Source organism: Erpetoichthys calabaricus, chromosome 8, assembly GCF_900747795.2.
Source record: "Erpetoichthys calabaricus chromosome 8, fErpCal1.3, whole genome shotgun sequence".
NCBI lineage: Eukaryota > Metazoa > Chordata > Cladistia > Polypteriformes > Polypteridae > Erpetoichthys > Erpetoichthys calabaricus.
The window spans coordinates 124,430,610-124,453,494 of NC_041401.2; the positions used below are offsets into that span (position 1 = coordinate 124,430,610).

Consider the following 22,885-nt stretch of genomic DNA (forward strand, 5'->3'; position numbering starts at 1 on the left):
CTTCATGAATTTCCTCCAGGTGCTTCAGTTTCCGCTCACACTCCAAAGACACGCAGGTTAGATGAAATGGCTGTGCTAATTGTGTGTTTGGTGTGTATGTGGGTGTTTGCCCTGCGATGGACTGGCACCCTGTGCTAGCTGGGGGGTAGACTCCAGCTCCCCAGCAATCCTGGTCTGGATTAAGTGGGTTAGAAAATGATGGGACATGTTACTGTATTTGGTACATAGTGGTTTCCTGATAATGATAAGAATGGGTGCCACAAGTGCAGTCATTGAATTCATCACTAACTTTAATTTAGTGTACATTTCTAATAAAAAATTCTGTATAATTTCTTCCAATAACTCCCTGACACCTACAACATAGATTAGTGAACTGTAAGTCCGCAAGACTGCCAGGTCAGTTGTCACCACTGACACCAAATCCTACTTAACCTGCTGCATTCTTGATAGTTGTACCTTTAGGATTTGTCAGTTATTTTGGGGGTGGGGGGGAATTACATGCGTTAATAAACCTAAAAATAAAAAGGTCTGATGTCTTAATGACATGTTGGGGGATCTTTTGAACATTGTGCAGATTTTACATGGCTTTAAGTATTCAATGAATTTGGTACTGATGAGTTTGAAAGAAGGAGGAACAGAAGAGACTTTGAGAGGCAATAATTCACCAATCCTTACCTTTAAAGAGTTTTTAAATCAATACAGTTGACTATTAAATACAGAACTTCCTCACCCTCTGTTCTAAACATTGGTTTGATGTCTGTAAAATGCCAGTGATATTTATTTTGCAGCAACAGTAGCACCCTCTTCATGTTTTTAACAACACTATAAAGCTCATCATCTTCTTGAGTGGACTTTAGCCATTTCAGTTAGACCTGAACATAACATTCCCAAATCTTCTTAATCCAAGTCACCCTCGTGGGGTGCTCTGCTCTGGCCTGTTCCAGCAGCAGATATGCATGGCAGAAAGCAACCTGTAGGTGGTGTCAGTTTATCACAGGGGACTAAGACCAGTTCAGAGCTTCCACTTAACTTGTCACAAACTTTACTGAAGATGTGGTAGGAAAACCAGAGTACCAGGAGAAAAAGTCCCACAGACAAGGGGAGAACATACAAACTACATAGACAAGGCCAGGACAGAAGTAAAATTTCATTTTCTAAATGCAAAAAAACATAGAAATGAATTTTGAATTTGTTCATTCTCATTCAGACAATGAAGAATTCCTCGAGAAAGACAATGAAAATACATTTCATTCATGATCTATAAGAAAAATGTATCAGCCTTGTTATTACTGCATTGGACCCTCGAGTGAGGTCCTTAGCCTAACATTTGCTCCAGTGGCACTGTACAATGGCTGACCCTGTGCTCTGCCCCCCCAAAGGTCATGGTAAAAAGTCAATTTACCCTCAGGGATTAATAAAGTATATCAAAAATATATATATATTGTTGCTGAATTATCATGGAAGTTTACCTTAGCCCTTTGTTAGCAACCCTTTACCAACCTTTCACTTTAATTCTTCTTATTCTTGAATGGCACACAGGCATAGAGTGCTTCACAAATTTGCATCTGTGATACTAATACTGTACAGTAAGATACCAAATGATATCAACTTTACATACACAAACACACTGCTTAAACACACAACTGCGGGGTATTTTTCGTACGTGGATTACTCATTTAGCCGGATGTAATTGTTGACGATTTGGCCTGATCCTGGATCTCTCGGTTTTTCGAAACTCTTGCTGGAAGTGTTGTCATAGCAACACATCCTAATCCTCAAACCTGCTCGGAGCAGGTGTGTTCGACGTAAACAAGGATTAGCTCACACACTTAATCAGCGTCCGTGCGTGGAATTCATCTAGTCATGACTTCACCATTCATGAATGAGCGACCAATTGATATCGGTTACCAAATTATAAGAAGAGAATTTCATATAGAGAGGGGTTTGCGCGATCGGCAAGATCCTTTATTGCTCCCGGACGAAATTCTTTTCAAAAGATACCGCTTTAGCCGAGGGGGAATATTGTACCTCAAAAATTTATTAGGACCTTATATTCGAAGTCAAATTCGGCGAAGTCAGGCTCTCACAACCACACAGACAGTATGCATTGCAAAGCGGCACTTTTTTTATATACTGTTGGCGATGCGGAAAATCTATCTAAAAGTGCAGTTTACCAGGCAATTTGTAAAGTCTGTTTGGCTCTCAAATATTTTCTTCGGGTTTTCATAGTGTTTCCTGGACACCTGCGTGTGCAGACAATAAAAGAGGTGTTTCATGCCATTGCAGGTAGGTAATACACAGGCAAAAACACCCACAGTTCCATAAAGAATCTCACAATCAGCCTAACATTCTCATTACCCAGGATTTCCAAATGTGATTGGGGCACATGGGACTGATCAGAGTGGAGTTTGATCAAACATTATTTGGAAAATGTACCTCTCCTCCTGATGAATAATCAGACACAGTGTCTTCATCAAATACTTGACCTTTGTCAATATCTTGTTGGTCAGACACAGGTTCTAGGGATATTACATTCCCTGCAACTGACCCCCCCCAAAAAAAGAGGGCTATATGGAACCTACCTATGGCACACATGGAGGACAAAAATATGCAATGACCATCCTTTACCTGAAATGAAGTGACCACTGCATCCTGCCACTGGTCCTGAGGAGGAGCTTCCCCCTGGAATGCTCTCAGAAACAGGGCGATGGGCATTTTGCTGGAGAGCCAACTCTTCTGCAGGGGTTAGGTCTGGACCGCATGGACCTCCACCTGTTTTTTGCTTGTCTGCCTTCTTATTAGCTTTAAAATTAATGTTCTTTACATTATATATGATTCTTTATGTCAACAATTCTTTAAATTAGATACATACCAATATTTACCAGTTTGAAGTATATGCTTGTACTTCACTTTAACCTGTTCCCGTGTTCTCCTTGTGCTCACGTTTGATCTGGAATTATGACATATTAAATAATAATTAATCTGACGCATAGGAAATGAAACGCTGCATTCAGTAAGTACAATGCACACGCGTTTAATTTGTCGGCCACTTTTTGCCAGCCGTCTTTTCTGGTTTGGGCTGCTTTTGCAGTGTTACCCCTTGTGCATATTAAATCTTGAAATTCTTCATGTCCTTCGAATGAAAGGTCTTGCTCCGCTTATGTGAAAAAAAATTTGCCCGTTCTTTTGTCATTTTGTTACAGCCTATCAAAGACTTGCTGATCATGTTTTCTAGACTCAATATATATGGGCTTTTCAATCAGCGCGGGCGCGTGCATTCATCTTGGATAATTAGATCCAGCTACACTAATCTACTACACTGTTGCATTTGAAAAACTGACTTATCCCGGATGAGTTTCACTGGCATTAACTCATCCAAGATGAGGCATCTGATCTCGGATGATTTAAGCGACGTACGGAAAATACCCCCCTGGACCTCAATGATTAACATACACAATTGGATATCAATAATAACATAACAGTGTGTTATGGTGGAAGTTTCGCCTTTTCATTAGTTCTGCTCATGCCACACTAACTACAGTGCTGGCATTTGTGTATGTGCTTGTGTGTGTGTTAGTTATGTGTTCTATAGCGCCCCACACGTATGGCTCACCCACACATGGACAGCTGTCTCAAACAAAATGAGACTTGGATAAACTGTATCTGCTTTATAGCGCCCCACATGAAAAGCTTTACCTGCATGTGGACAGCTGGCTCAAGTAAAAAGACTTACAGTAGTAGCATGGCATGAACAGACCAAGTGGTTGTCTTCAGCCCTGAGCGTTGCTCCATATCTGTGCCACTTGTAGCAAACCTCAACTTCTAGGAGAGTGTGGAGGTTTCTACCAGATTTGAGTAACAATGGAACCACTATGCTTTTAAAATGAGGGACAGGTAGACTCAGGCTGACATGCAAGCCATACAGTATTTCCACCCTGACACCCAAATATTAACTCCACACCAGAAAAAATTTTCAAAGAGATTAAATATATTCAGAAACAAATATATATACTGTAATCCTTATTTACTGTAATAACTAATTACAAACACAACAAAGAAGGTGATGACAAAATTACAAAGCAAACACCATGAACAAAACCTCAGATGATATTTACAGTCTTGGAAAAATTCTTTACGGTAGGTGAGAAGGTGGATCTTGAAGTACAATTACTGGTTAATGGATTGAAAGATGTAGTGGAATAACCCCCTTTAGTAAACCGCTTCTCAGAACATGGATAGAGAACACAGTCCTGCTACCAGAGTCCAGAAAATAATGGTCTTCTGAGGCAAAGAGTATCAGTGGAATAAATTGGGGGAAAACCGAACCCACCGCTGTCCCTAAATCTGGTGGCCATGTACAATCCTTCTCCCCTGTGAATGTCCGGTTGATTAAGGGGTTTAGGTGCTGCTGAAGATGAAGTCGGTTGAAAAATGAACAAATCAAAAATGTCCCACCACATCCTCCTCTTCTGGTTTTATGTATACAGTGCCTACAAACCCCAAAATAGAAATACCACAAGCCCCTCCGCATCCAAGTGATTTAAGGACGCAGACCCCAAATTTACAAACAGGAATCTACGTGACCAGTGTTGTTATCAACATTCAACAAACAACAAACAGGACATACCTGCAAACAAATGAAATGGCCTATGTGGCACTGCTACACACTTACCAAAGCTGGCGCCTACATACTACACTACTACCTTCTTTCCCGCTAACCTGTTTGATGAATATGGCAATGCCTCACACTAGGTGGTCATAGCACCATACCATGCACCAACCCTACAATATGTGCTCTGTTCTGCAATAAAACGAAATTAATGGAACAAAGTCAATGTAATAAAACAGTCTTATTGAAAGATATTTGTGCTAGGATGCAAATGTTGATGATGAGTCCCTACAAGCCTGGGTGCACAGGTGCTTAAAAACATTCTCCAGTCCTAAGAGATCTTTCATCTTGAAAATTTCAATGGGAATGCAGGTGTCTTGCCAAGGTGGTGGTGCAGATCTTCTCACTTTTCTTCAGCATTGTTTTTGGGCAGCAAACATCCAAATCTTAAAGGCCCCACTCCACGCAGAGTTAACAATGATTACCTAAGTGATCAGTAATTTTAAAGCCACTGTCATGTTTACATTACAAAATCATGTTCTTCTACCAGGCTGATACCCATGCTAATCCTAATTGCCCCTGGGTAATAAATAAAAATTGTTACTATATTCCAGCAACACAGTATCTGTTAGTATAGTCCTTTTAAGCTGGACCAGCGGCACGCTGTGGTTTGTTGGAAGCACTTCCGGGTCATACGGAAACCAGGGAGGTGCTCCTCCAGCATCACCCTCTATTGTCAGTCAAGGTCCCCTATAGAGCTGTGCTTCTGAACTCCAATTCCCATGCAGCCCTGCGGGTGTCCACACTGGTACTAATGGTGAGGAACACTGCCACCTATTAATTTGGGGGGTGAACTGCTCGTACCGTCCATCTCTCATTAGACAATTATTCCTTCTGGTATCCCAACCAGGACAGGAATCATAAGGCATCCTGGCCAGGCAATGTCTGTAACCATGCCGTAATTCCTCCAGGGTACTTACAATACTGTAGATAAATAAATACTGTATGTATATACAGTATATGTGTATATATATATAATATATATTGTGGGAAGCAGCCCGGACACAGACAGGCAGACACAGATGGTTCAAACCCAACACACATTTATTATACACTAGCAAAATACCCGCGCTTCGCAGTGGCGAAGTACTGCTTTAAAATTTTTATTAAGAAGAAAAGTAAACCTTTTTAAACTGAGGGAAAATATACCAATAATTATTTATTAAGGATCTCTTTGTATACCACGTTGTCAGTTCGGCCCTCCGGTTGTAATATGACCAAGTTGTGCGCTGAGCTTACTCTTGAGCATGCAATGTGTTGTTGGCCATGTGAAAAGGAATCTTGCCTCAAATCAATGCCAACCTTTTGTAGGGTCTGTCCCTGAGACTTATTAATTGTCATTGCGAAGCAGAGCCTTACTGGAAATTGGATGCGTTTGAATTGAAATGGGTTTTATCGATAACTTCACATCCAGCTTTTGAGAGTTTAAACATTCATAAACATCAAAGTGTCCACTACTCAAATCGTCACCTGTGAATCTAAGATGTTTAAGAGGCATTGGCGGTTGTCCAAAGGTGTAAAATATTTGGCCATTTGGTGCACTTGAAAGCGACAACCGAACAATTCAGCGGCAGCCATCAACTCACATGCAGAACCATAGGTGAAGGGCTTAAGCATTTCACTCTTATAGTGCTCCGGTGTAGTATAATTATCTCCTGTACTGTCATCAGTCCACACCTTGAACCTGTCGCAGTCATTCAATACATAAGACACAATGTTCCTCCGGATATGAGTGAGCCTGATATGGCCGTGCAATATGTAACACAGAGAATGGAAAAAGAAGGCGCCATCTCCGGGCATGGAAACCACTCGGTAAGTGACAGTTCTTTGATTGATGGTGATCACCTTGATAGACATGTTAATGGGGGTACGGTTGGGATGATAAAGGAAATGGGCACCTGAACAATGTAAACTACGTCTAAAATACCTACACAATAATTATAATCGTAATAAATGAACAATAAAACAGCGGAGAAGCCGTGGATTAAATAAAAAGGCTGCAGTTATCAGCAAGGAGACGTGGATAACAATGGCGAAGCAAGGAAGGGAATAAAGAGACCGGAGCGACGGACAGCCTTATATAGGCAGGCAGCCAACTAGGTGGGAGGCGTGGGGATGGGGGACCCAACGCCGCCTCACACGCCGACCGAGCTGCAGGCTATGGACGTACAGTGCATCCGGAAAGTATTCACAGCGCATCACTTTTTCCACATTTTGTTATGTTACAGCCTTACTCCAAAATGGATTCAATTTATTTTTATCCGCAGAATTCTACACACAACACCCCATAATGACAACATGAAAAAAGTTTACTTGAGGTTTTTGCAAATTTATTAAAAATAAAAAATTCACAGCCTTTGCTCAATACTTTGTCGATGCACCTTTGGCAGCAATTACAGTCTCAAGTCTTTTTGAATATGATGCCATAACCTTGGCACACCTATCCTTGGCCAGTTTCGCCCATTCCTCTTTGCAGCACCTCTCAAGCTCCATCAGGTTGGATGGGAAGCGTCGGTGCACAGCCATTTTAAGATCTCTCCAGAGATGTTCAATTGGGTTCAAGTCTGGGCTCTGACTGGGCCACTCAAGGACATTCACAGAGTTGTCCTGAAGCCACTCCTTTGGTATCTTGGCTGTGTGCTTAGGGTCATTGTCCTGCTGAAAGATGAACCGTCGCCCCAGTCTGAGGTCAAGAGCGCTCTGGAGCAGGTTTTCATCCAGGATGTCTCTGTACATTGCTGCAGTCATCTTTCCCTTTATCCTGACTAGTCTCCCAGTCCCTGCCACTGAAAAACATCACCACAGCATGATGCTGCCACCACCATGCTTCACTGTAAGGATGGTATAGGCCTGGTGATGAGCGGTGCCTAGTTTCCTCCAAACGTGACGCCTAGCATTCACACCTAAGAGTTCAATCTTTGTCTCATCAGACCAGAGAATTTTCTTTCTCATGGTCTGAGAGTCCTTCAGGTGCCTTTTGGCAAACTCCAGGTGGGCGGCCATGTGCCTTTTACTAAGGAGTGGCTTCCGTCTGGCCACTCTACCATACAGGCCTGATTGGTGGATTGCTGCAGAGATGGTTGTCCTTCTGGAAGGTTCTCCTCTCTCCATAGAGGACCTCTGGAGCTCTGACAGAGTGACCATTGGGTTCTTGGTCACCTCCCTGACTAAGGCCCTTCTTCCCCCGATCGCTCAGTTTAGATGGCCGGCCAGCTCTAGGAAGAGTCCTGGTGGTTTCGAACTTCTTCCACTTACGGATGATGACCGTTACGCGTAGAATTTCGAAATGAAACCTGCTTAACTTTTGTAAGTAAGCTGTAAGGAATGAGCCTGTCAAATTTCAGCCTTCTACCTACACGGGAAGTTGGAGAATTAGTGATGAGTGAGTCAGTGAGTGAGGGCCTTGCCTTTTATTAGTATAGATTTTCTTATTTACAAAGTGTACCAAGCACAACCCAGTGCCCCTGCACCAATCACCCTTAGTCCTGACCTCTTTCTTCGATGCCTCTCTTTCTGACCGTCTCCATTCCTCTCCTCCGAGCTCTGTCCTCTTCCACCCGACTCCAGCTATCGAATGGAGAGAGGCGGCCCCTTTTGTGTTCACCCGGACGTGCTCCAGGTGCCTCCTGATGAACTTCTGCTGGCACTTCCTTGTGTGCCGGAAGTACCGGCTGCGCACCCGGAAGCACTCTGGGTGTCCCTGGTAATTCTTCCGCCAGCACCTCTGGGTGTGGCGGAAGTGCTGATGGCCAGGGCTCTTCAGGCAGTCTGGGCACCCCCTGGCGGTGACCACGGGCCCCTATAGGGTTGAGCTTCTATGCTCTGTTCCTGTGGTCCCCGTACCAACCAGGGCGGCTGCCCTCTCATGGTCCGGAGGAGGCGTAGTTCATCTCCCGGTCCTTCCAGGCGTCCCAGCTGGGTACTGCCCCCAGCCGCTCGCCACAATATATATATATATATATATATATATATATATATATATATATATATATATATATATATATATATATATATATATATATATTGTGTCAATAATACAACATAGACATCATAAAGATTTGGGGCAGCCACCCGCATATTGTTTTCCCAGCTGCAAAAGTTTTAAGATTTTTAAGCATGATGTGCATCGAACAGAGTCCACAACAGAACTGAATACAATAGACAAAGATGGAGGCTTTAAAGGCTTGTAGAGGAAATGATGTCATCAAAAGGGCCGGAACCAGAAGTGATGTCAGTAAAAGGGCCGGCTTCGGAAGTGACGTCAGCAAAGGGGCCGGCTCCAGAAGTGATGTCTATATATATATATATATATATTGTGACAGATAGGGGGCGCTATCACTCCCTTGAACCCTCTGATCAGACGTCAGACACCAGATAAAAGTTCAACAATTGTTTTTATTTGGACAATAATGTGCACAAATCACCCTCCACTCCACTATACTCATAAACAATAAACACAATACTCAATACAATACACAATCCTCCACTCCCAGACGCTTAGTCACCCCGCCTCCTAACTCAGCTCAATCCTGGGATCTCCCACAGTCCTTTATATAGTTCATGACCCGGAAGTGCTTCTGATGCCTTAGTCCATTATTCAGCACTTCCAGGTCAGGTGAAAACTCCTCTTCTTCATCCCGGAAGTATGTCATTCTCTCTGTCTCCGTGACTAAGACGTACTTCTGGGTTATAGGTAAAACCGAAGTCTCTGGGCCTTCCTGCAGCGTCCCCTGGAGGCCCCCATGCTATCCAGCAGGGCTGTGATGAAAAACTCCACTGTCCATGATGCCCTGCTGGAACTCGGGGCACCTCTATGTTGCAAGCAGGGCTCCACCTTGCGGGCTGGGGGTATTGGCCGGGATAAAAGGCTGGCCATATCCCACTATATATACAGTAATCCCTTGCTATATCGCGCTTCGACTTTCGCAGCTTCACTCTATCGCGGATTTTATATGTAAGCATATTTAAATATATATCGCAGATTTTTTGCTGGTTCGCGGATTTCTGCAGACAGTGGGTCTTTTAATTTCTGGTACACGCTTCCTCAGTTGGTTTGTCCAGTTGATTTCATACAAGGGACGCTATTGGCAGATGGCTGAGAAGCTACCCAACCAGAGCGCGTATTACGTATTAAATAAAACTCCTCAAATATATTGTGAGCACGGGGGCTGTTCGCACCCCTAGAGCAATGGTCCCCAACCTTTTTGACAGCAAGGACCACTTTATTAGATGCAAATCTTTCCACGGACCGGTCGGGTGTGGGCTGGCAGTTTTATACACAAGTTACATAACATTTCTATTATTATTAAAGTTATTAAGCAGTTCGCATATGTTTGCAATCTGAGATTTTTCTTCTTTTTTTGCATATAACAAAGACATATGCTTTACATTTGCCAATCCAACAGATTGCACATCACAACCATTAACACTGCAATCTTTTTTTCGTGTCTGTCGTTTCTATAGGAGGGTGACAATGAGTTAAATTCCAATGGATGTTTTTCAGATGTTGACAAGCAATAAGCAAAAGGAATCAATGAAAACCACAGACAACAAAAACAGCAAAAAAAAAAAAAAAACAGTACGAGGAAAGTTCGAAGAAACAGATTTTTTTACAATGTTTCTGTTTGGGGATCGTTGTGCAAACGTGCACAACTGAGCTGTGACCACAGATCTAACTGCTCTGTGGATGATTCGTTCAAGCATTTCAAGGTCACTTCGTTGTAATGAAAGCATCTGTTGAATGTACTTCGTAGTAACGTGATTTCTATAGACTCGCGTCATATGGGGAAACTGTCGGGACCATAAAAATACTTTGTTGTAATACTCTCTCACCTCGGTCTCTCTCCTCTCTCTGGGCCGCTGCAAAGCCCCGCCCGCCAAGCGTTCTGAAAAGTCTGAGTGAGTCGCCGTTGCCAGCAGTTCCCTCGCGGCCCGGCTGTCAGATGGCTGCGGACCGGTAGTGGGCCGCGGACCGGGGGTTGGGGACCCCTGCCCTAGAGGACACGGCCGCTCCTCAAAAAACGCTGAAAGATTACCTTCACAGTGCTCCCTTCTTTGCAGGGCTTACATGTGGCTGCTTTGCAAGCGATATGCTTCTTGCATGGTGCTTCGCATACTTAAAAGATCAAACAGAACATATTGATTTTTGATTGTTTGCTTTCCTCTCATTCTCTCGCTCTGACGGAGGGGGTGTGAGCAGAGGGGCTGTTCGCATACTGACCTAGAGGATACGGATGCTCCTCTAAAAAATGCTGATAAATGCTTGCTCCCTTCCTTGCAGCTACTTTGTCCGGCGGTGCTTCGCATACTTAAAAGCCAAACAGCCCTATTGATTTTTAACTGTTTGCTTTTCTCTCTCTCTCTCTGATGCACACTTCTTTGAAGAGGAAGATATGTTTGCATTCTTTTAATTGTGAGATGGAACTGTCATCTCTGTCTTGTCATGGAGCACAGTTTAAACTTTTGAAAAAGAGACAAATGTTTGTTTGCAGTGTTTGAATAACGTTCCTGTCTCTCTACAACCTCCTGTGTTTCTGTGCAAATCTGTGACCCAAGCATGACAATATAAAAATAACCGTATAAACATATGGTTTCTACTTCACGGATTTTCACCTTTCGCGGGGGAGGTCTGGAACGCAACCCCTGCGATGGAGGAGGGATTACTGTATAATATATATATATATATATATATATATATATAGTTGGTATAAAGGAGTCCCAATAGCGTTTCTTGACACACTTCTGCTCATTTCTGTTCATTCAGTGGGTCTCCCTTGAAGTTATATTGTACATTGAAATATTGTTCAGAACCAAGACATATGAGCTACACAGATGTTGAAAGTATTTCTATCAGTGGTGCATTAACAGTGGAGGAGAGGAAACAAAAACTCCAGTCAAATGAATTCATTGAAAAAATAAAGCTCTGGGAGATACATGGCAAAGTAACAGCTCTGATGGCCCTGAGGAGTTGGCTGCCTTCCCTCTCCAGGAGATCCAAGTCCATTATTAGCATGTGCTGAAATCACCAACTATAAACGGTGAAGTGTACTGAAGACTTCACATGTGCTGTTGTAAATATCCAGGAGTTAGTCAGATTCTCAAGTTTATAAAGTAGCTTTTATTTTTAGAACGATTATGCAGTACGGCCTAGTGAGTAAGTTGCTGGCATTCAAGTAGAGAAGCTCCATGTTTAGTTGTCGCCACTGACTTTGGGTCTTCTAATGCTCACACTGTACATAGTATACAAGTACACAGTTGTTCCATGGGCCCCCCGTATTTATAGTTCAGCACAATGGAGGGGTGCAACACAAATAATTTTTTCTTCCTAAGTGTTTGTTCTTGGAATAATAAGGCACACATTTTTAAATTGATGCAAACAGCTCTTGCACTGTGGAGCAGGCCCTCCCACAGAGAAATCTAAATATAATTTTGATTATTTTCCTTTCAAAATATGCTGAGCCACTCCAGAGAGCTAATGAGTTTGCCAGACACGGAGTTGTGCTCTCCGTATCGGCTGCAGCGTGCTAGCTGTCAGCTGACAATGATAGATACCCCGCTCCTCCTCTTGCTCAGCTCTGTGAAGTTAACTGTCCCTCTTTTGACTCCTCCAGAGTTTTGATGGATACGTCTCTAATGGGAATGGTTGTGTTTCTGCTTAGTGTTTCATTTTAGGATGAAGACCTGGTCGGCCTCTCTGCTGAATTTTTGACATGCTGTAGAAGAAATCAGGAGCAGCTCTCAGAAGTGTTAAGTCACAATGGGTCTGTTGAAAGCTACAGGAATATGAGAAAGGAAACTTTTTTAAAGAAACTATCAATCTGTTATGGACTAAGCCAAGAAAACTAAGATTTTGATTCATGTAAGCTTTCAGTCAGCACTATACATTTTGAGTTTTTTAAAGGGGCAACAGTGATGATTAGAAATTTGCTGCTAATGAACTCCTGGAATGGAACAGATTTTAGCCTGGAATGATTACCTCCAGGGGAGTAGGTTGTCCATTAGCGAGTGCTACTGTTGTGGGCACTTAGTGAGTCTGGCTTCAATGAAATCAAATGCACTCCGCATGTTCTGTGGCTGAGGAGGTGGATGTGCAAACCTAAGCTCATGAGCTCAAATCCCACTGTGGCTTAACACTGGTCAAATTAATGTGCATTGAGTAAAGACAAAAGTTGTAGTGGGTAGTTGTAAGGAATAGAATTCACCCCAAAATGCATTGTATGTGATAAGAAGCCATTAAAAAATGTGTGCCCTTGGGTCTCATCTCTTTGTTTTGGGAAGATACGCCCTTTATCCATTTGTATCCTTCATTCTTTAAGCACAGAGTGGGGTCTCTTAACTGCTGGACTGCCTCAACTCTCTAAGGAGATGGTAGTATGATCCTAACAAGATTTTTGGAACAAGAGGCACAGCTGCTTCTTATAAGTATGTGTTTTAAGTGGTGATATGCTCCAGGCATCTGATGTAATTTAGCAGTTGCGTGTGCAGTCATGCCATTTACATAACAGACACCACTGCAGTGACATTGACTTCTTAGGCCTGTTTGACAGCTGTACTTAGAAAGCACTTCACTCCCATGCACTTTTTAAGCTTACTTTATCCAAGTTTATTATTGCGAGAAGTACCGCTGGACAAATGATGGGTGTGAGTGCACTACATTCTATGGAGTAGTCATGTATATGGGCTCAGTTTAGATCCGATTAACTCAATTCCATTCTGTTTGGCTACGGAGGAGAGGAAAACTCAGAGAAAATAGACGTCTATAGGGTTAACAGCTCGTTATAACAGACAAAGGTCAAAAGACAAAGTTAGACAGAGTCCTAACTTAACCTGGGTATCATGGTAGCTCAGTGCTTAGTGCTGTTGCCTCATAGACTCAACATGAATGTGAATCCGGGGTCTGCTCATCTGTGTATTACTGGCATGTTCTCCTGTGGCTGAATGGGCTTCCCAGTCATATCACCAAGACAAGCCTGTCAGGGTAATTTTCTGGATTACACACAGGACTGTTTGGTCAGGTTCTAGTTCTCAACAATTCTTAAGTGCACAATTTCTTAAACTATTTGGGTCTCGGGTTGCTGCTGTTGGGTCACAACTAATGGGAATGGGTTGCTTACGGTTTGCAAAGTGTCTTGCGATGGGTTACCACAGGTTGTTTAAGCAATCCATATTGCTCCACCAAGATGTCAATGGCGATTCTTCAAGGGGGAAACCTGCTATGACTGTCAGTGGCGATTCTCCAAGGACAAAACCCAATACGAATGCCCTTGGTGTTTCTCTTCTTTGTGAAGAATCATACCCCTTTAATCAATTTCCTTTCTTTTGACATTTGTTTTTTTATTTCCATCATGGCATGGGTCTGGAAGAGCAAGGTTGGGCCATGAGAAAAAAATATTTAAGAAATCCAGCTTAAGTGGATTAAGCAGGTTTGAAAATATAATGTTTCATGTAATTGACTTAACCTGCACATCACTGGGGTGAAGGAGAAAATCAGAGCACCCTGAGAAAAATCAACACAGAAACTGGGAGTGCAATAACTGGGCTAGGACTGAAACTTATCATCCAGGAGTTGGGAGACAGCATCACCCATAATTCTGTTTATCTTTCCAATTTCAGAACTGATTTCATCCTATAGAATAGAGTTTTTAACCCTTTTTCATTCTGTTTACCCTCTGCAACTTTTTTGAAAGTAAATTTACCCCCATCCTGTTTTGTTCAGTTTTTTGAGTATATAATTCTACCACAATATAACAATCGACAAAAAGGAAATTTTAAGATGCCGTTTTTAACATTTTTATTTTAATTTGGAATAACAATAATAATAATAGCTCAGAATAATGTTACTTCTCTTTTTTAAAATCAAATAACGATAAGTAGATACTGGTATACCAGAACGAAACACACCGAGTTGATGAGAACACATCAGTTAGTGAGATGCTTGTTCTTGCTTTTCGCCTACGATTTTGGATATTCGTGATGCAGTTGTTGAAAGAGTAAATCTCATGTTGTCTTAGGGAACTAATTGAGATCTGAGTAGGCAAAATTTACCCCCAAGTTGGGAACTCCTGCTTTAGAAAGTGTGTGGAGGATCAAACCATTATGTGCAAAAACCATTCCTTCATAGAACATTAGTCCATTGCAATGTCAGGTCCATTTAGCATGATGTTAACCTGTGCTTCTTTGGGATGTGAAAGTTAAATCTGAGTAACTTGAGGAAAACCCCTTGCAAATTCCAAAATGGATGACACTGGGTGCTGGACTAGAAACCCATTTCTTGGAGCTTTAAGACATCAATGGCAACCTCTAAAGCGCTGTGTTTCTCCAATATGGTTCAATTCAAGTCTTCTTTATTTGTCAATCCATGTTCGACTCAACCTTTATCCTACCGTTGCTTGTTTTGGAGGCAGCCAGAGTGTCTCTGTGTGCATTGGGTGGTAAGGTAGGAAGTTGCCCAGAACAAAACGCTTGTCATTGTGGTAGTGTAGCAGAAACGCTCTATGGGACATTAAAGTGTCATCTTGGCAGCATGCCTTTAAAAGGAAACTCACTTAAGACCCTTCACGCAGAGTATACCAGCCAAATTACAACCAGTGACAATAATCTGACCTGCCAGGTGTTGTGTAAAACACCCCCTCATTCATAAAAAATTTAAATACACTAAAAGAAGATATGCGATAAAAATGACAGCATGTGGAAGATGTGCTAGGTTCATCTTGTTGAGCAAAAATGCCTTGGGAAGCAAAGACGGAGACAACGACTAAGCACTGATGGGGTAAATTCTGCAGCAATCCAAGACTGAGCACTTTTGTGGATTCTGGAGGGGAGCGGGTATGTAATGGGGGGTGGCAGGCAACCGGCCTTGAGTCTACTGCATAATCGCCTCCATTTTTACACATTCCTGGCCGCTGGGAAGTGGTCTGAAGGTAATTGTCATGTTTGCCTGATTTGGAAGGACTTGCTGCTAATGAGCCACAGATGTAGGCCTCCCAGCCATTCTCAGTTTTACTAAGAGGCTCACTGTGGGAGTGAATCAGACCTTGCTGATTCTCTTGAAGATGTCTATCATTGCTTTAGTTCATTACTGAATGAGATACTGGTTAGTAGAGCATCGCCTCAACACACGTGACCTCAAGATGTGGACAACAGTATAGCTTCCATGTCACTGTTTGGAGGTTAGGAGGAACTAATGAAAGATGATTTATTTGTAACTTGTGAAGCAGTTCTAAATCTGAGGTCACACTGTGGATGGGTTTAGGATGTGTCCAGCGTCTAAGGACAGCACTATGGTTTAAATCTGACCATTCTAAGGGCAATCCAAACAGTTAATTATAGCCATATCAATCTGACAATTAGGTTCTGAAGCACCACCATGCTGAGTGAGATGCTGTCAATTTGAGGCAAGGCCCAGATGGGTAAGCTGAGGGATGCTTTGCAGAAGTGAAAGCTCTGTAATTTAAAACCAAGTCTTATTTTCTGGCAGATGTGAATGAATGTGAAGAGACCAACGGCGGCTGTGAAGGACAGTGTTGTAACACCATTGGTAGCTTCTATTGCAAGTGTGCAGATGGACTTCAACTGATGAGTGATGGGAAACGATGCCAAGGTAAGTGCTTTCTTTTTGGAGTGTACGGGGTCCTTCAGGTTACTTGGGCAGTGAAAATTCTTTTGGGTTAACAGGATGTTATTCAATTCTCTTTCAGTGTGAGTCACCAAGTTTGGGATTCCTAGTTTGATTTGTTATTTGACAACAACCAACTGCTGTACAGTTTGTGGTTTTCTGATTGTCATCTCTCTAAAGAAGGCACACAGGGAGAAATCAGAGCACTAAGATTCATTTTGCATTGTTAAAATATGCTGTGAGGCTTTGGTTAGCGTGGTTTACATGGATGTAAGACAGTTCTAATTACATTGTCCTTACCTGACAGCGCACAAAATATGGCTGCACAACCCCAATCTTTTATTGTATGGCAACATTCCAAAAAAATTCAGAGCTATGGAGAGAAGTGCTCCATCACTGCATGCCGGCCAGCAGCATGGCATTAATCAAACTCCAGATGTTCAGCTGAAGGTTTTCAAGGATCATTGTTTTTTACCCTTTTAATTTGTTTAATTTTTTGACATTGGTATGTTTATTTCCATTGATTTATTTATTTTATTGTTATGACAGTGAAGTCACTGTGGCATCAAACTAGATGGCAATTCTGCTATGGTACTGTCATTTTGTGGGTTTTGCTGATAACCATGGCCATGTAGTTGACATTTGATATTCTTATTATTGATCATATGACATGGACGTTACATGACATATTATGTCATTGTGTCCTGATTATGAGATGTGAGAGGAAGAGTCAGATTGAATGAATAAGAGATCAGGAGATGAAACATTGTCAACTAGAAAGGCCAAAGTTTGTTATCAGTAAATCTATGAATCAATATACCAAAAAACTGAAGCAAATCATAGCCAGGAATTCGAAAGCAAATGATCTAAAGCCAGAGATTCTAAACCGGACATTTAGTTTTGAATCCAGGAAGTACATCAGAACACCACAGCAACAGTAAACAAACCACTGACAAAACGGCAGCGTGATGAAAACAACATGGCGGCGTCACAATAATACAGTATGTGAAATTTCATCCAACATAAAATGAAATTAAACCTGAACATTAATGAATACACTTGATTCTTCATAACAACAACCACCCTGAAAAAGATATAAATTAAGCTTCAAAAATCGAGAGAAAACAGTAAAAATTTTAAAATGACCAGAGGTGGCACACAGCTACCCAAGCCTTGGAGCAACTTGGCAAAATAAACCATAAAAACATCTTGATTAGTGTTATTTAGGATTAAAAAATGCAAGTTACAAAACCAGGAAGCAGCTGTGCCAGTCCATCATAGTGTACACACGGTGGTTAGCTTGACTGGAGTGACCACTTGAGCTAACCTGCGTTTATGATGTGGAACGAACCCAACAAAAGACCACCCAGACAGTGACTAGGCTGGGATTCAAACTAAAGACTGTGGAGTTATAGCGCTGCTCACTGGGTGCCACTTCTCCTACATCCACCTTAATAAAAGGAGAAGTGTGCCTCTGTGTCCTTCTGGTTGGTATGTCTCTGCTATCCAACAGATGGCACATCTCAAACATTAGCACTACTGTTACGACTTCTGTACCAAATTGTATGTAATGGAGACTCCGCAACCAGATGGACATACTGTACTGCAAAAATTAACTTTGAGGTCTACGTTGATTACTTAGATTTCAACCCATCTTAGATGGGTAGCACAACTAGTGCAGTATATTAAGGAATGCAAAACACAAAATGACATACCATACATGTCTAAAAATCTTTACAGTGAAACATAGAGAAAAGCCAAGCAAAATGACACCTTTTATTGGCTAACTAAAAAGATTACAATATGCAAGCTTTTGAGGCAACTCAGGCCCCTTCTTCAGGCAAGATATAATCTTGTAATCAGTGAAACATAAAAGCAATATGCGCTTATGGACTTTCATACTGTATAAGTCAAGTGGGCTTTATTCTCAGATCATCTATACACATACCTTTGTACGTTATACAGTGGTGTGAATTTAAGTTCCCCACAGTGTAATAGTTAGACAATAAATAGGACAATGTAACAATACAGGGTGGGGGAATGTGGAACAAGGTACAACATCTGTATAAACCAACATCATATTGACAAACAGAAATCAGTGATGATAGAATATGTACAATGGACAAGGAATGCAAAGAAAAGTAGGAGAGAACAGTAATTAGATAAGAGCTCTTGATAAGGGGGCACATGCTGGGTGGGAGTCACATTGTGTTCAGGAGTCTGACTGCCTGTGGGGAAAAGCTGTTTTTCAGTCTGGCGACGATGGTCTGCTTATCTATAGATATTCAGATATTTTATACTGCTTTTAATCTTCATAAGCCAAATGTTTATAATACTGTATTAATTAGGTTAGGGTGGACAGCCTTTACAATTCACACACTTCATGTTTAGTTTTTGTACCTACAGCACATTTTTAAAGTTCCCCAGCACTTTTACAGGGTACTTAGTGCAGACAATTCAGCAACATACAAATCTGAAAATATCAATGCCGGTGGCCTGCTGCTTCAGGGGTCCTGTGGTAGTGAGAAGAGAAGACCCTTGGTGACCCTTTCCATATTCTGATACTTGTCAGCACTTCTGGCTCAGATGTACATGGCATTCTTAGTGAATTTTTCACTGTGCTGTCATGTAGGCAGTAGGACAATGAGAAGAAGAGGTGGAAGGGAACTGAATGAATCATTTTGTAGGTGGTATTCAGTTGGTACTCCTCACATGTCCACCTTTGAAAGCAGCCTAAAGCAACAAAGGGGCAGGACTCTCATTAAGTTGCCGGTCACCGCAGAACACCAGTCCATTTGACTAAGTGCCATCTTTATTTTGGAGGTGTGCCTTAATTCTAAGACTTGAATCTCCACACCATGACTGGCCTACCTGTGGGCTACGGAGCATGCTTTTGTGTTGTGGCTCCTGTACTGTCTTCTTTCAGCATGTGCCGGACTTGGCAGGATGCTTAATCACAAACAGAAGCACTGGACTGAAGTGGCAAAGATGCTTTTGCTCTGGAAAGCTGGACTAGGGCCACTGTTCTTTTAAAACTGAAAAGCTGTTTGTGATCAAACAGAAAAGGCAACGTGTGGTCCTGGGCCAAATGGCGGAAGGCACGGCTCGGTTATTCATCATCTCCCAGGATCTGGGAAGTCCATGAATGTTTGCTTGTCTCCAGCCATCCATTTCACTCACAGCTGCAGCACTAAGTGGGATTAGGCAAAGACTGGCATTTATGGAAACAAAGAATGAGAGGATCCATGGTGCCACAGTTGACAGTGGTTGAAGTTTATACAGTTCTGATGATGCTGTTGCTCTGCATTGTTTCCCCTAGAAAGATTTTATTAGGGAGTGAGAATGGTTGCTGGCCCTGAGGTTTGGTGGTGTTCCCCTTTTATGGTGGTGCCACTGAAAAATTATACCAATAAATGATTAAAGAATGCAATTGTATTTTTTAGCTACCAAAAAAGAATACACACACCTTCTAAAATGATTTGCAATACAAGCATCCATACGTGCAAATTTCTAATTAAATCACAGTCATGAAAAAAGAGGTGCAAATTTCTAATTGAATCGCATTTTCTAACTTGTTATAATACATATAAGGGATGTCAGAACACTACTATTTGCTATCCATTTCTAGCTAAACTAGTGAAAGAGGGCTGGAGATGCATCATGGTAGGATTGCATTAATTCCTAAGGGTAGTGTCAGATTTACGTCTCGAAACATTTTGCATTGAGGTTTAGATGGAGGACACGTCATGTTTTAGGAGCCGCAGTTGCTGAAATCTCCCTATTCATTGGTTGCTGGAGCTGTCACCTCAAGTGAATCTCAGCGCATGACTAAACACATGATTATTTTCAAAGTTTTCAAGCTGATTCCAAGACGTGCATTATGTCACATTTTATAATGCAACGTGATGGCAGCCATTCGACATAAAGAATGTCAGAATACAAAAAAGAACATCATGTGAAAGTAAACCAACAAATGCCGCAGACAGCTCGATCGTGGCATGCCCAGTTTGGAAAATGATAGTTATTTGGTAAAGTAATTCAGTTCATTTCAAGATTGGATATCGTAGCGTCTTTATGGATTACTGGGATTGCAATCAAAATTGCCGGGTGGCCTGTCCACTCATTTCCGTGGTAGGGAAAACACTGCAGTTTACATTGATTTTTGGAAAATGATTATGAAAGAGAAACATATCAGAACCCCCTTGTCTCATTTAAATCCAAAGATATGATCTCTCACACCCCCTCTCCAGATATAAATCCTTCTCAAAGTGTGTGTCCATTTCCTGTGGAAAGAGGGACTGGCAGCCCTGACCCCCTCAAGTTACACACTTTGCTTATTGCAGTCCTAAACATTAGCATTCTGGTAGTAACGAAATAACTGAGGGAGAGGAGTGACCGTTTCACATTGCTGTCAGTGCTGCTAGCAGTACAAGAGAATTTAATGTCACAGTGACACAGATGACCTAAACTGGCAAGCTTCTGGAATTTGGAGGTGGTGATACTGAAGAGCACAAAGACAGAGAAGGCAGGCCTCAAACCTCCTGCTGTAGATAAATGTGACCTGTGCCTCTCTGGATTTTGGAGCTGGTGGCAGGGATAGATAGATTGATAGATAGATAGACAGACAAACTGACTGACTGACTGACTATACTTTGTTTGTCCCCAAGGGGAAATTAAAATATTGTCTGTTGCAATTAGGAGATAATACTGAAGTCAAGTTAGCTTTAATGCTACGCACAGCCTCCTTGGCACCTACACTTCCTATCGAAGTGAATGTCACCTGTCCTTCACTCATGACTCAAAGAGCTGGTGCATGCCGGCTAAGAGCTGAAGGGACACATTGATGGCAGGGTGAGATGGGAAGGGAGTGTTCAGTGGTTGATCCACTGAAAGATCAAAGAGGTCTAATCGATGGAGCGTAGTATCCTGTTTGCTGCTTCTTGAGGTAAATACACACACCGAAGAGGCTTCAAAGTGCTCTCCTGAAATGGATGGTCATATATGAATCACTGGTAATTGTGAGGTATGGCCAGTGAAGGAGGTAGTACTGTAATCTAAAAGTCTCTTATCGTAAAGTGCACCTTACAGGGAGTGAGCTGACCTTATTACAAGGAAGGCCAAGTGTGACTCCTTAATTGAAAGGGACGTGAGGCTGACTTCAAAGCCATGAAGAGGAAGGGAACTGGCAGCAGTGTATTCCATGGTTTCTTCATTCTTAGTAGCTTTGAGTTGCCTAATCTTCTCTTTTCAAACATTTCAAACCATATCAGTGACCAACCAAACTCCTCACGTTAGATGCTCTAGGGGTGACGGTAGGTTTGAATCAATAATTATTTGATAAAAATCTACACCACCACAAGGAGCTTTACCATACAAAACAGTACACGTCAAAGTGACTTGACAAAATGCAATACAAGATGAACTATTTTAGTGTGGAATAAGCAGTGAGCCTTTTGACTAGATATTACAAGTTGCCAGTATAGCAGAGTCAAGAAATAAACAATTTCACTATTTAACATGCAACAGAGGAAAAAATGTGTTTTGACAATGAAGCCTGCTGAAGCATCTCGGACAGTTAGGTCTAAGGATATTACTGGAAGGTTTGGTCAGTGGGAGCACAATGTTGGATGTCACTGCTAGAAACGTAAACCCTTCAAAGGCAGTCCTCGACAGTCGACATCAAACCTCCGAGGAGTAAGCTGTTCGCACGCAGCCCAGCTGTTGAATTCCAAGAGGCCGACTCATTGTCGCGTCTGAAAATTGTGCGGTGGGGGTAAACATGCAAGCCTCCAACATGAGTGGTGCCCAACGCAGCAGGCGGATGGAGGCTTACTTCTTCAGACACGCAGCTTGTTTATTTTAATAGAGGCTGTTGCCTGCTAAGAGAGCAGAGGTGCGACAGTCAGGCACATCCAAAAGAAATGCATTTCTGTCCAAGCAAAGGGGCCAACACCAAATAGGTGTCTGTTCTCAGCAGACATGCGAACGCATAGCCAGTAAAACTGGTGTTAAAAAAAGCGAGGGAGGTATTGCTAGGAAAGTGTCTGCTACAGAGCACTAATAAGACACACAGGTTTGACTCAGCACCCTAAAAAACTTCCTGTCCGCTCAATTGTAATAAAATGAATTGGATAGGCACATGAACTCTTCTGTGAGTATGACAGATTAAGCCCGTCTGCCTGCCTCCCTGCTGCCTTTTTAAGAGATGACAGATGCACATCCATTTAGTTCGCTTTAACTGACACATCAGCCCTACGTGCCTGGAGAAGCCAACACATGCAATATGTAGAATGTTCTGCTGAAAAGCTGCTTACCCACTGTTGTTATTGTTTTATGCCCAGTGGGCTCTGAGAAGTGCTGCGGGGGTCTTTCACTCGTATTATGACCTGAACCATTCTGCCGGCTGGCCAGTGCAAGTTTCTGGCTGCCCACATAGGAAGTGCTGTGGAATGCAGCGTTATGGCACCAGTGGACCCAGCGGGTCGCACTGTTTTACCTGGAGGGGAAGGCGCCTGTGTGTATGTTTGTGTGTGCGTACACGAGCACAGGCCAAGGGGAGGGCTGGGGGGGTGGGACTCTTGTGCCTCTCTGGTTGCTGGGGG

The 22,885-nt window shown here is 42.3% G+C and overlaps 1 protein-coding gene across 1 annotated transcript in view; it reads left to right on the forward strand.

The window, feature by feature from the left end:
• Window positions 1–22,885, forward strand: part of megf6b (multiple EGF-like-domains 6b) — a 199,903-nt gene that overhangs the window by 112,908 nt on the left and 64,110 nt on the right. Inside the window, exon 5 of the mRNA XM_028807434.2 lies at window positions 16,146–16,268. Coding sequence (XP_028663267.2) covers window positions 16,146–16,268 — 123 coding nt within the window. The remainder of the gene's footprint in view (window positions 1–16,145; window positions 16,269–22,885) is intronic.